The following is a 15,141-nucleotide window of genomic DNA, read 5'->3' as shown; positions in this document are numbered from 1 at the left end:
GTTTTTCTCATTAGGGGTATTTTTTTCACCTAATTTCATCCAATTAGCAATTTTTCATGGTCATGAGTTCTTAGTCTGTTCTTGTGAAGCCAACGGTTCCTAAGAATTAAATAACAGTAGGACATTACCTACCCATCCAATTCAAGAAAATACAATTTATCCCTGAACTAGGAATGTTACAAAATCTGCAGCTGTTAATCTTTGAGTCCTAGGTCTGAGTGAAGGATTAGATAATACTAATGCTACTGTCTATTCACCAAATCCTTTGAAAGTAATAGCAGAAACTAAATTTATCTGCTGATAATATATGTTGGGAATGCATTTCATCCTCTAGTCTCTGAAGCAAAAGGGCAGTGCATCTACAGAAAAGAAACTTCAGCGTATTTTTTTGTCACTTAATGTTGGGATTTCTTTCCAGGTTCTGTTCGTTTCCTTAGCAGCATCCATATTTCCCAAAAGATTTTCACTGATTCTATTAAAATAATCCAGCTCTTCCCCAAGACTTTCAGACAAATAGGTAGCTACTAGATGTTTTTAAAATGAGGAAACAAAGTGTTTCGCCTTCCTGTCAATATCCTTTTGGTGAGTTTTTTTTCCTTTTTTATTTCACGTTTACAAAGAATAGAATACCCTAGCAATCCATCTGGACCATTTATTTCTAAAATAACCCCTATTTCTTAAAGATTTTGGTCCTTTAAGGTCAGTATTCCCTGAGGACCCTGGTCCTGGGAAAATTTTGGACAATCTTCAGTTTAGTTGAGGTGCATTTAAGTTTGGAATAGAAATTCAGTCTCCTGTTGCCAAAACAGTGCATCAGGGCACCTCTCTGAGCACACTCTCTTGCCAGTGAAGGAAGCTGAAGCATGACCTCGAAGGCTGACATGCTCATCCCCTACTATAGGATGTGTAGGGCAGAGGAGTGGGTGTAAACTTTCACATCCTCTAGTGAAGCAGGGGTGCCTCTGTCTACTTAGGAGCCACAGCACAATAACTGAGAGCTGACACCTGACAGCACCACCTACAAACCAGACAGAAAATGAACTAAATGTCTAGTGTCAATCTTTCTTGGAGTGATCCTGGTCTCAGAGTACAGAGTAACACTGACACAGGTATTTTGGTTTCGGCAACAAAAAGGAAGAGCTGTTATTGCACTTTCTGTGACAATTTTCCAGGGAGGTCCAGATCGTATCTATGTGCCAAAGATGATGCACAACAACCTGCTTTTCTGTTCCAAAAAAGCTAAACAGAAAAAAAAAATCATCACTTTCCACACATCAACAAAATGAAAGTAATGAGATAATGTTTTTTATATTGCAACAGTATGATCATGCTTCATTCAGCTTGCATAACCCAAATGTCAATTTCCTACTCTTAAGCACCTAAGGAGTTTGAATGTCATTCCTTTATGTCTCACGGCTTTATGAGTGGACATAATTCTAGGAGCCTGGTAGCATTTCTTGGGTCTATAGACCTGGACTAAATTAATTAATTGATTAAGTCAATTCCTTTTACCATTACAACTACTTTCATTCATAACTTCATTATGTTTTTTAAAAAAATGATTTAGCAGTCTTTTACCCAACTACCACTTTAAAAAAACCACAACAAATTTGTGTATTCATTTAGAATTATGTGATATGGATAGTTTAGAGCTTAGATGATTAATTTTAAATCTAGATATGCTTAGAACAGGTAAAATCAAATAATTTCATCTAGACAGGATGATGATTTTACTCTGAGCTACTTTCTCCCAAAGGATACACAGTCCTTATCCTTAGAAAGACTTTGTTTCAGCTTAAACTCTTATCTTGGAGTACAAGCCAGAGTATTTCATTCTCATTTTTTTTCCCTGACTTTCATTATGTTTTTGGTTTTTTTTTCCCCCCGACTTTACCAATTCCCTCCGTTGGCAGTCATTTTCCAGTGAAACTCACTGAAAAATTAAGTGTTCTGCAAATTTGATGTCTAAGTCAAGTCTTCAGGGTTACAGTGGTATTTCCTCTTTTTTTGTGCTTCCAGCTTGAAGTGTCAAACAGTTTTAGGACTAAAAAAGTATTGTTGAGTCAGCTGTTACCAGTTCTCGTAGGTCTTGTAGGTTTATGGGATGAGAATGCAGTAATCGGATGATGAATATAGCTGCAAGGAAAAAAACACCTGTTGAGCATGTTTGTTTCTGTTTTCTCCAAATTTTAAGTTCGTGGCCAGACTGTTGATAAGACTGAACAGGATGAAAAAGCTATTGCAGCACTCCTTGGGTATGTTTAAATAGTCAATTCCATGTATGTCACATGCTGTGAAGCTGTGGACCATCAGCTGTGTTAGGGCAAAAGTCCTCTACTGTTACAGTCTAGCTCTAAGATACTGACATGGACCAAAAAAAAAAAGTTTTATGTAAGATAATTATTTGTAGGTGTCCATGTCTGTGTTTGGTTTATCAACAGGAGGCAAAAATTTTTAGCAAAAGTTTCAGAAACTTTACCAAGCTGAGTTACTGGGTAGCATTGCAGAAGATGGCACTGTAACATATATAACTGGGTGAAAGCAGTCTTAATCCTTTGTGAATGTGTTTTGCAATTTCTAACCCTTTTGCTTGTGAAGTTGCGGAAAGCATTTGCCTTCTGATGCACAAGCTATTGTATGTAAATTGTGGAGGCTTTGTGCTCTTGAGAAGAGCAGAGCATGTATTTTCCTAATATCTGCAAGGATGAGGCTGAAAGATGGTGTCAGTGTTCGCACATAGGAGTCAAGTAAAAATGTGTGAGATGCACAAAGGCAGAACTCGTACTCGAATGGATGAGTGTCATAGTGTGGATATGGCCTGTAACTAGTTCACTTTGGTCGGTCCTGAGCATTTCATTACCAAGGAGAACCGAGAAATCTCCACATCCCTCTTTTCCCAGATTAGCTCATTCCCTCTTTGAATCAAGTCACTTAGAATTAAAATCTAAAATTAAACTGGCATTTGCCTTAATCATACAGTTAACTGTGCTGCATATTTTGCACCTGTCTTATTTGCTTAATATATTCTTGGAGTAACATTGCATCATATTTTGAGTTTAGCACAGTAGGGCCTTATGAGGTTATTTGTAGATCTCAACTTGCAGGAACCTAATCATGGACCAGGACTTCCTCTGTGCTACGTGTCCTATAAACAGAGAATGAAATTCCCCTAAAGGCCCTATCCAAGAAAGTTTAGTCCAAGTATAACATGAGACTCAGTGGGAGTGGCATGGGGAGTGGCATGGGATGGGACAGGGCAGAACTGTGCCAAAGAAACAGCAAGATTCTGTAACTGGGGTAAACTGCTAAATAGTCATGTAGCCTCTCTTGGTACGAGTTGAACTATTTTATGTTGTATTTTAGATAGGGCAAAATAGCAAAAAAAAAAAAAAAAATTAGGATAAATCTTGCATTGGCGAGGGTGAATGAAGGGACCTTTTTATGGAGATGGCAGAATCCTCTTGGTGTTTTTTCCAGTTCTCCCTTTAGTCAGTGCAATTGTTTGAGAAAAGTAAGTCTTAATTGCAGAATCTTCACAGCTACAAAGATGACAGTTTATCAGAACCTGATATTACTGTGCTACTACGATGAGTAATTAGTGCCTAATTAGTTGGATTTGCTGACAAATAGATGATGGGAACTCACCATGTGTTATTGGCATCTGAAACAATTTTATCCTGTTAGCTAGAAGAAACTACTGCTGTCAAGTACGTAAGCCTAATTTTCCCACATTAGCACTACACAGTAGAAACTGAGTTATTTCCATTCCAAGGTGCAAATTTGCTACTGTGTGAAGAATGCTGTTTATCACATTTATGTAGAGATTTAGAGGGTGGTTAGAAAAAGACGGTGATATATATTCTCGACTCCCTTTTCTACTGTTCTTGCCAGTAATTAATAGCATAGCCCTATAACTATTCGTACATGTATCACGTTATCAGGAGCGTGATTTTTCAAAAATGTCCCGTTCGCCTCTGCTGTTGTTACCGTTAGTGGGAATCTTATTATTGGGAATGATAATATTCAGCAGAGAACATTTTTCATTCTTTATTCCATTGGTTTTCTAGCACACGAACAATAGCCAATATCTTTATTTACTTTCTTTTCCCTGCACCATGTTCTCATTTCTAGTCTAAAACCTAGATGTAGACACCCCCCCTTCCCCCCCCCCCGCCCGCCAGCCCCCACAGTGGTCACTTACGATATTTTCAATGAGATCTCCATCTTGTCCTCTCACCCGTGTGATCTTTGTCATTGTGCAATGAGATGTCACCAATTCTGCTGTGTACGGATCTTCTGCAAGGAGAGATAGAAGCATTCTATCTTGGGTGCATGTTTTTATTGAGAGCCTTGGTAGGACAAGACTAAGTGGGAGGAAAAAAGCAGCAGTGAAGCCTAATGCGTAGGCTTAGTGAAGCTTTTATGTTCTTTATTTCTGAGGAGAGATTTGAGCGGAGAAGGTGGTTGTGATTTTCTAAGAACAGAGATGCAGAAGAAAGGCTTACTACTGGCTTGGAGAGTCCCGGATTCAAATCACATTATGCAGTATGGAGCTCATTAGAAGATCTGAGTACAAGACATATTGTAAACATATTTAATTGCAGGATGGCGTAATCACTGTGGAGAATCCTTTTCTACAGAGCTTGTTTCTTCTGTCTAGATTGAACCCTGTGTAGGAATTATTTACACAGAGACTCATTTAGTACAAGCAGTATAATTGCTTTCCAGAGAAGTTCCTTTAATATAGAAGTGTTAATTCCCAAGCTTTTGCAAATCACTTCAGAAAAATGTGCGTCAAAATTTCTGCGGATTTAAGTCTTGGCATGGCTGCCTGAAGAGCAGCGTGCTCTGAGAAGACGTCATTTAACAAGGTATGTCTTTAAAAAGACAGGTGGGAATCAAACATAGCAGGTAGAATAGGCATGGTGTGTAAGTAGAAATGGAGTGACCATTCTCAGCAGCAGCCCTGCTCACCTTTTTGTAGCTCTCATATCTGTCTGGGCATCCTGTGGCATCCGAACCTTTTGTCAGAAAATATTTATTCTCGTGAAGCAGGAGAATTCTCCCTTCTCATAAAAAGATTGGAAGAGAGAATTTGGAACACTTATGGTTCTTCTGACTTACAAAATAGCATGGGCTTGATTAGCTAATTAAGCTTGAATATGTAAGTACCCACCCCATGGTACTGGCATACCTGCATGGGCATAGCAGAAGTGACACAGGACCTATGGAAGACTTGCTGTCTTCTGCAGTGGCAACTGAAATATCTTTGGTGATTTTAAAGTGCATTAGATGCAGTTAAGCAACTGAATTGATTACCTATGGCTAAACAAGTAATAAGGGCTCAATTTCGTTACCTGAATGTAGATACCTAGTGCTGTTTCAGATGCCTCAGGTTACTTGAGGCATCCACAGAGAGTGACAGATACAAGAACAACATGTTTCTCATCTTGTAGCCCTCTGCAGATGGCCCACGTTCTTCTGGAGCTGAATGCAGAGGCCAGGTGAGATATTGCATATTAAATGCCACTAGATACCTGCATGTAAGCAACTACAAGGCCAAAGTTGTGCAATTTAGTTGGAAGAAAGGATACCTAAAACTAAAAGTTTATATAGCAATCACACAAGCTTAACATTTCATATGGGGTGTAAAGCACACTTGGATGGATGGGTGGCTTCTTTTTACACCCGTGGCTTGGCTTTCTGGTTACAGAATTATCATACGGATTTTTTTTCTACTCTCAGCATTAGTTCAGACTTTTTTATGGAGACCTTTAGGATGTGGAAAAAATATATATGGCTGCTTCAGTACATACTACTTAGGCTTAGAATAGTGTCCACATCACAGAGAGATGAGCTTAAAAAATTCCTTCTGTGGTAATTTACTGCCACTAATATGGATAACTGTCTCTGAACAAGGGTGACTGTAGGGTTTACGGAAGGAACTAAAGGGAAGTCTACCTTAAATGGGAGGGGTGGAGATAAGACAATAGAGTGAAGATTTAAGAACCGTCTGCAGTAAATAAGCATAGAGAAGCAATGCCTGTTGGACTAGTTCATCAAACTGTCTTAAAGATATCACAGCCTCTTTTTCTTGAGTGGGGCAGGAACATAGGAATTTGGATTCAGCCTGTGATGTGCAAGAGCAGATGCACAGGGGATACCTTCCCTTTTTAAGTACCCCCAGAACTAGAAAATTGGAATTACAGAATTTACCTTTCTTTAAATGCAGCCTGTTCAGTGAATGTTCAAGTCTTACACTAGGCTCTAGGATGGAGGTTGATGAGGGACTTCCTGAAGCTTCCTTCAGGATGACCATCTAGAGATGGTCTCTAGAAGCAAAGTAACGATGAAGAAGAGGAATTTTGGGTCAGCAGCATAAGCGCCTGAATTAATCTGGGTGAAGTGAGGGCCTCCAAATATTCAATTTACAACAAAAGAAAGACCTGCAGTAGTGAAGATTGCTTCATGGTCCCACTGTGATACATTCAGTACTTGGACTAGAACTGAAATCTTAAGTTCTAAACAGCAGATTGTATTGTAAGACCCTCTTAAGAAGAGATGGGGGATGGTTGTACATACCCAAAACTCCTCTAGCTCCTGCTAAGTACTGCTGTGATGCCAGTATCAGATTAGGACAGGGTAAAATAGAAAGGGCAAAGTCACATAGGCAGACTTAGATATGTGTGTGTTTTATTGCTCTTTCCAAGTTTTGGAAGAAGTATCATACCTGAGCAGGCAGGCACGAACTGTAGCTGCTCCCAGAAGGGGCAGGGGGAAGAAAAATAAAAACCTGCTTGCGAACTGGAATGAGAAACTTCACATTAAAAATTTCTGTATGTGTTGTTAATTTGCTTATTTATCCATAATGGTGATAATTTCAATGCCAAAGTATTTATCTCTATTTTTTTTTTTTTTTAAATTCTGTGATCTGATTTTCATACTTTCGTTAGACAGCTATTCTCAGTTTCCACCATTAGATATCACTGGATTGAACATACTGACTGTTCCTTCTAAGCACTGATTCAAATGCATCAGAATTCCTTCTCTTGGATTTTTCAGATAAATACTGATTCTAATCAATCTGCTTAAATTCATTCTATACTACCTCAGACTTTGTCTTAATGAATCCAGTATTTTTTTTTTAAAAAAATTTCAAATATGTTATTTAGAAATTTCACCTATTTCTAAAAACAATTAACATGCTAGGAAATGAAATAAAATCTTTCCAAACCAAAATACAGATGGTACAAATGACATTACAGAAACTCTTTAATTGATTAATACAGAATACTGAAGCTATTGTCTGCTACTCTGCAGTTAGACTATTTGGTGATGTGCATTTACAAAGCAACAAGAGCTAGCGTCACTATGTTGGTATGTTGTTTGACTGTGGCATAGCTCTTTTTCCTAATTAGTTAAAATTGTTGAGGGACAATATATTGCTTTAGCCAAGAATTTTCCCAAAGAAAGGACTTTTTTTCTATTTTTTTTTTCTATTTTCTATTTTTTCTGTGAAAATTTACTTGCAGATTAAAGAAAATGATTCTCTTTAAAATGGATGTAGGACTAAGTAAACATGTGTATAACCAAACTTTTGCCTATCAATTTGAAAAAATAACGTTTCCTGTGTGACACACCATATTGTATTGATGTAGTCTAAATGGCAAAGGTGGTAGTTGTATCATCTAGCAGGCTGTAAATATAGCGACAACTTTTTCTACTATTATTCCATTTTCTTAGGCAATAAAGTCAAAATATAATAATGAAATATAAAATTTGTAACATCAGGGGATGTGAAAATCTCTGAAAACTCTTAACTACAGAATAGATTATTTTTAAAACTTTTCTCACAATTTAGAGGTGCCAGATATATATGAAATAAATTAAAGTTTAACTATTGACCCTTTGAAATCAGCCAGCCTTCTCTTTACTGCAGTGGAGTGTTGCCAGCAGGTCAAGGGAGGCGATCAGCACTGGTGAGGCCACACCTGGAGTACTGTGTCCAGTTTGGGGCTTCCCAGTACAAGAGAGACATGGACATACTGGAGAGAGTCCAGTGAAGGGCCACAAAGGAGATGAAGGGACTGGAGCATCTCTCACATGAGGAAACACTTTTTTGCTGCGAGGGTGACCAAATGCTGGCACAGGCTGCCCAGGGAGGGTGTGGAGTCTCTGTCCTTTGGAGATACTCAAAAACCATCTGGACATGGCCCTGGGCAGCTGGCTGTAGCTGCTTGAGGAGGGGGCTTTGACCAGATGAGCTCCAGAGGCCCCTTCCAACCTCAACCATTCTGTGATTCTATGTGGGTGCAGCACCACCAGTGTCATTTTTTTAATGGGAAGCTTCCAGGCAACAACTCTGTTGTATTCTTTCGCCTGGTGAAACACGATGGAAATGACAACAAAAGGAACCCTCGGAGCAGTAATGCTTATCAGCTAAACGCAAAGCTGAACAAGTTCAAATATTAATATTCAGCTTAAGGTGCATGATGTTTTTGCAGTATGTTGCCTCCAAGTACTTGCTCAGCATCTTGAATCCCCTTAAGGCTGAGAAGAGGACTGACCTCAGGACGTGTAGCACTAGGTAAGCACTCTCATCACTGTATCATGCAGAAGGATGCTGCTACAGATTTATGTCTTGCAGGTGGAAATGCCTCCATGGCACTGTCACTGAGCTGGGCGTCTCTTAGACACACCCTGTCACCTGGCAGAACTCTTCCTCGCTCATCAAGCTGTCTGCTGTAAACCCCATTTTTGGAGCCTCACTCTCCCTTATTTATGGAATGTAGTTGCCCACTTCAGCACTGAACAGGACACCTGATTTTATTTGCTTTAGTCCTTCAAAATTCAGGAAAAAACACTAAAGAAAGTGTAAATATGTAATCTTATGTATGGGGGGTGTGTGTGTACATGTATGTACATACATGTAAAGGGTAAACTTTAATTATGATCTATATAAATTGTGTCATTGCTATACTGGAAATATATTATACTATTTAGTATGCCTTTATAACCAGATTTACTGCATATATAATTAATACAAATTTGTGAATTTTTTTCTTTAGATTATCACCTTCAAAATGTAGTATGCATAAGAGAGGGATTTTGTTACTATATATCTCATTTTACACTGAAAAATCTAATCCAAAACAGTCTTATGGACATATTTTTATTAAACATGAAATATAACACATCCATCAATATTTGCAGCAGTTTTCAAGATCAAATTTTGTATTTTTCCCTATAAATTAAAAAAGTTGACTATTTAAACTACATTAATACATAGGCTACAGAACACTTTTCAAAATGAGGACTATAGCCCTAAATTTGCGCAAATCTTTTAGTCTTTTATTTTGATGTGTCAAAATTCAATTAACAATATGACTTCTGAAAGAAGAAAGATGCAACAAGAAAAGACAAATCTTCATAAAGGAGTAAGGCCACTGTGGCTAACTCTGTGTTACCAGAGTCAATACAGTAGTCACTTTCAATTTCCTGGTTGTCTTGAGGTTTGAAGTTGGTTCCACTAAGGCAAATGCATTTTTGGATGTCCAGAATGACCAGATGTCTTAGCTGCAAGACCAGTTCTTTTGAGTGGACTTTTCAGATCACCTTATTTCAGAGCCAGGTGACTCATAGCATCAGAGACCTCTGTTGTGACTTGTGCTGAAGTACTAGCGGGTATAATGTTCAGGTAAATATCGTACTGTTGGTCCATGCCAAGGTAACTGTCACTCATGAGATACAAGGTGTAGATACACCTAAAATGTAAAAAGCAGAATCATTAGTTTGGAAATTAGGTCTTGACTACTTGGAAATGATCATCATTAAGAGAACCGAATTTGTAAATTTGTCATACTTTCCAGGAGTTTCTGGAGTATAAAAAGCAACAGAAACAGTATTTCGATTTCTGACATATCCAGTTCTTTTCAGGGCGATGAGTTCTTTTTTATCGACTTCTCCCAATATCAAAAACCATCCTTCATCTTTGACTTTGGGGAATCGAGGAGCCACTGCTTTACTGTCTTGCTTTCCCTGTTGGGGAAAAGAAACAGCTTAGTAAAACTAGAAATTACCTTTCCAAAATGCCATTCTTCCTTGAATGAAAAACACCTCAAAACCACATTGTCGTGAGTTGTTATGTAAGACTATAATTTAGCCAGACTAAAATATTTTTGTTATTTCTTTCCAGAGGAAGGGTTTTTAAAAAAAATAAAATCACAGTCCACAGAGAAAAACCCAGGATACGAGATACTATTCCACTTACTTTGTAAGTTATTAAAACTCGAATGGAAATACTGTTCCCTTTTTGTAATTTCATCTAATATATTCCAAATGCTACTCTCTGCAGAAGTGTTAATTGTAAACCTAGTGTCTTTAAATAAAGCTAAACAATATTGTTCAAGATTAATATAAAGACAAAACAGCACTTGAAGTCTTTATTTGAGGTTGATATAGCAAAAGGAAAGATTATTTCAGTGATTCTTTAAGACAGTGACTTTACTGCTGAAAGCTGAAGATATAATGATGCACACTCCATCAGCATTCATTTCGTGTTCTGTAGATGGAAAGGTTTTACTGAAGATTTATACAGAAGAAAAAAGCACTACCACAGCCATGAAGCTTCAGAAACAGTTTGATCCAGCTGTTTCTTACAAAGGAGGGATCAAATTCTAGGAGAGGTTTATAAAACAGCGATCACTGCATGAAATGCTCCTGCTCCCTCCTCTTCCATGGCTTCTGGTTAGGAACAGCCTCTGTCAGTAACTGGCACAGCAAACGACTTATGGAGGAGCTTTGACCCTTTTTCCTTCCTACAAATGAGACAGTCTCCCCTTGAAGCTACGATGAACCTGCTGCTGTAGTCAGGACAAGAAGTCTTTTGGGAAAAAATACTTTTCAAATAGAATTCTTTAACTAATGTAAGTTAACTTCAGGATTTACAACAGAACATATGTATCTCCATTGTTATTTTTATCAAAATGAAGTTGTCTTAAGAGTCTCAGAACTAATGTCTAAAACTGTTCTCTGCTCATATCTTGAATTCTTCTTCATATCTTAACAAAAATGCTGGTAATTATCATTCTTAGTTGTTTGAAATGTTAGAGAAATTCATTATCAAAATTATAATCATGGTGGTCCAAATGCCACTCATGGTATGCAAATGACAAAAAATGCCTCTACAAGTAAGTGATAGCTACAGTGTCAGCAGTGCCTGATTGGAATGCAGGAGGCAGGGTCTTAACTCTTCCAAGAGCCGACAAGCAGCTACAGTGAGTTACTGCTGCTACGGGCAGAGCAGCTGGAAACCTGTGCAGCTCCTGGTGTTTCCGGCTTGGCACACGAAGACTTGCTGAGGGCCCAGTGAGGTGACCAGCCCAAGAGGAAATGGGATGGGTTTTAACTGGGCAAAGGGGTGGCACTGAAATTTAGGTAGGGAAAGGACTTGTATGTAGAAATTGTTCTAGGAGCTGCTTAAAAAAGCATCACATGTAAAATACTAGGAGGGTATCCTCAGTGAAGGCCTGAGGATGTGTTACGAGTAGAAATATATTTATGGGTATGGGTCTGGTATGCACTTTGGAGGTACATAGGAATATAATAGGGAAGCTTATAAACTTGTTTGGGGAAGCACAATATGCAAGTGTATGAGTGGTATGAGTTTGGGGCTGGCAAGTACTTAAATATTGCCTGGGAAGTTATCATCTCTACTGTCACTGCTTATAGTACCCAAACAAATGAACTTTATGAGTTTCTGGTTTGTAAAAAAGAATGAGAGAATGTTTTCACTGACTTGAATTGGTCTAGAATTTTACCTTAAGAGTCTATTTACTATCCTATTGCAACCTGAAAAACCATTTGCTTCATTACTAACACAGAAAAGGCTTTGGAAGTGTTTATAATTTACATAATACTTAAACCATAAAAACCCCTGTTACGCTGTATAACATGCATTATTGATAGCATAAATGGATTATTGGAAACTTGTGCACCTGGGAAGGAAATGATAAATTAATCTACCTGATACCCCATCTGGGTTCTCTGCAGATTTATTTGGAGCACATACTCTTGATCAGCATGTAATTTGATCCATCTTTTGTCATCTCGTATGTCTGTTGTCAAAGAAGGAACAGGCACTTCGTTCTGTGGCTGAACTGGGTCATCCCAACAGCCCTTAATGCTCAGGCTGACATTTAGAATTGGCAAACGGCACAAGAAATTCCAAGCCTGTAGAAAAAAACAGATCCCTGTGGATTACAAGACAATCTATACAATCATTGTCACTGTAACAATAACAATTCAATGTGCAGTCTACATATTTATTCGATATTTTATTATGTATTAGAATATCATATATAATTGTATGACTCTCAATCATAAGCACAAAATACTTTTCATTAACCTCTTACTCTACTTTCTTCTAAGCAAATAAAACAAATGTGAAACTCCTCAAGCATGTTACACATGCCTCACTAAGATTACTGATGTCTGAACACAGGAAAAATTCCTTACCACTCCCGATTAAAGTATTTTTTCCCTGTAAGCCACTTAAAAACTAGTATAATTAAGTTTTAAATTAAACTTCCTTAGCATAATCCATAAAGAACAAGTCACTGCAGTGCTAATTAGCAATGGGCAAACCTCAGAGAGTTCAGAGGATCAGTTCAGATAATTAACCAAAAGTTCAACTGCATATCCAAAGTTATCCCTAGTTTTTTTTTTAAGGTTTTCTTGCATCGATCTTCACAGACCCTCCTTCTTACAGTCCTCCTGAGGAATCTTAAGTCTCTGTGGTTTCTCATGAACTGCAACAGGCCCTCAGTTTTCTCTCATCCTCGTACAGAGACCTGTTGTTAGAGGCATACAATTTGTGCAGCTGAACACGGCACTCTCTTCAACCTTAAAGAGGCATCCTGGAAATGCAGCCCTATCTATCTCTCATTTTAGTCTCTATCAGACAAGGAAAAGAAGATCTGAGAAGCTATGACAAAAATGGAAGGGAAGTAATGCAGACTTTCATCTACTCAAAAGAAAATCAGCGTGTTCAACGCAATGAAATTTGTTAGGAAGAAGAAGTGGAAAAACGGCCTGTGGAATGGAGGCAGTCATTTGTGGCCTCACTATGGCTGAAAAAGATAGACAAGGCATGACAGCCTTTGTCTTTTCTCAGCAGAAAAAATCAAAAGACCAAGAACCACCTTCTGCCCTGCCCTCCCTTCCCTCCACCCCCAAAACAAAACAGGAATCACCACTTCACCCATGTTTTCAAACAACACGTGAAAAGCTAGAGGGTGGGAAGGAGAAGAAGGAAAGAAGAATACTGATCTTGGTAAAGAGCCAGCAGATGTCAAAATGGGAACTTGTGGGAATGAAGAGGGTAGGCATAGTCACATGGGCAATACTGGTATGGAACAGAAATGTTTTATCTGAAAAAAGACTATATTTTATTTTTCATGTATTGGTTTGACCATCTTGTGTTTCAGCAAAATCTATTTTGACTTAGATTGTGCTTGATGTGCCTCTGATTACTTTATCTGTGCTAGAAGATCTAGAGCCCTAATTAAAGCTCAGTTTGCTTTTTGGAGACATCATTGCCATGATTCACGCTGCCAATGGCGTATGTTAATATGTAACCAGGGATTCAGCAGCCAGGGTCAGCAGACCTAAGATCGCACTGCCGTAGGAAGAGGTGGTGCTGTCCCTCTCTCCAAGATCCTCTCCACCAGGTAGCTGTCTCCCTTGGCATCCCCGACATGCTGGCACTGCCATGCTGTGACTGTGCAGCTGATAGATCAGCTCACTAATCATTTTGGGGACAGCACGAACTTAGATCAGATTAAAGCTGATTGTGGAAGCATATTCTCTAATCCTGCGAGTATTCTGAATAAGCATAAACCTTCAGTGCCACTGAAAGCAGTGGCCCAGCCTCCTCCCCTGCTGGCACAAGCATTTATGTAGTCACTTGGCTACAGGCCCTTTTGACTGCCAGTGAGAGGGTTGATATGATCCCTCCTCCCCTGGTCCCCAGATGCTTGTTCCCACCTCCTCACCCAAACCAGCCTCGGCGTTTGTGCAGCTGTGCAGTGAGCCAGGTCAGGAGAGGTGAAAATGGCACGGGGAGGGCAGGACTGCCCATTTTGGCTGCAGTGCAGACTTATGTCGGATTAAAATGGCTGCATTACCAGAGCCTGGCTGAACTGAATGAGAAAACTGATTTAGGCTAAAACCTAATCTCTCTCTCTCTTCCCTCTTCTGTGTGCTGCATGAACAGCTGTGTCTGTTCAATGGAGAAGGTGGGGAGGGCCAGCTGTGAGCGCTCAGAAACTGCAGTGTAAAAGCAGGGGACACCGATGAATTGCACTGATGTTCTTAATATGCCTTAGCTAAGAAAGGACAGGAAAATTGTAACAGAAAATAAACAGCTAGAACCTTAAGGGAAAAGATATCCCTCTTTGTCCCAGCTCTGAAAGGGAAGAGGGCGAAAAAAAGGCAGCACCTTGAAGAAGGAGAAAAAACACCACAGACATTCTTAATTCATGTGCTGCCAGGATTTTACTACATTTTACACAGAAGACCCTATAAAATCATCTCCAACAGATCCCATTGGATGAGACAACTTGAGTAGTAACACCTTAACTGGCAAATGATTTTGTTTGTTGTAAAGGTTTTTAAGATGAAGCTTACTGTAGGAACTGTACAGACCTACTGTGTGAGACTGTCTGTGCACCAAAGCAGTGTACTTCTGCTGTGTTCAGTAGAGGCACCCTAATATGTACCAACCCAGTGATCACCCCTTCGGTTATACTTTAAGACATCATTTACCTGGAAAACTTTTATCTGTACCATCTCAGAGGACAAGACCTGTTACAATTATGTTAGAATAAGTTTAGTTTCAGCAGAGATCACAACGTATTAACTCCTTTAGTGGTGTTACCTGTTGCTCTGTTGAAGACTATGATTTGGTCTGGTTTATACCATACAACCCCAACATATTCTATTCGTCAAAGGCTATCATGTTCTCATCTAGCTTTTACAGTGCAAACAAACCAAAGTAACTCCAAGTAACTTTCTAATTAGATAAGAAAGTAGTTATAATATGTCATTCTCCAGGCCTTGTGTATTTCAAAATTAAAGGCA

At 38.9% G+C, this 15,141-nt stretch overlaps 1 protein-coding gene across 3 annotated transcripts in view; it reads right to left on the bottom strand.

The window, feature by feature from the left end:
* Positions 1 to 9,153: 9,153 nt before the first annotated feature.
* Positions 9,154 to 15,141, bottom strand: part of ASCC3 (activating signal cointegrator 1 complex subunit 3) — a 288,767-nt gene continuing 282,779 nt past the window's right edge. For all 3 annotated transcript variants that reach the window (XM_074819458.1, XM_074819459.1, XM_074819460.1), the window contains 3 exons: positions 12,025 to 12,231; positions 9,863 to 10,038; positions 9,154 to 9,764 (listed from right to left, as the gene is read on the bottom strand). In XM_074819458.1, the coding sequence (XP_074675559.1) occupies positions 9,617 to 9,764; positions 9,863 to 10,038; positions 12,025 to 12,231 (531 nt within the window). In that variant the 3' untranslated portion in view covers positions 9,154 to 9,616. The remainder of the gene's footprint in view (positions 9,765 to 9,862; positions 10,039 to 12,024; positions 12,232 to 15,141) is intronic.

The sequence above is a fragment of the Strix aluco genome, chromosome 3 (genome assembly GCF_031877795.1).
Source record: "Strix aluco isolate bStrAlu1 chromosome 3, bStrAlu1.hap1, whole genome shotgun sequence".
NCBI classification, from domain to species: domain Eukaryota; kingdom Metazoa; phylum Chordata; class Aves; order Strigiformes; family Strigidae; genus Strix; species Strix aluco.
Note: the sequence above shows the minus strand (reverse complement) of the source record. Positions and strands in the feature narration are given on the sequence as shown.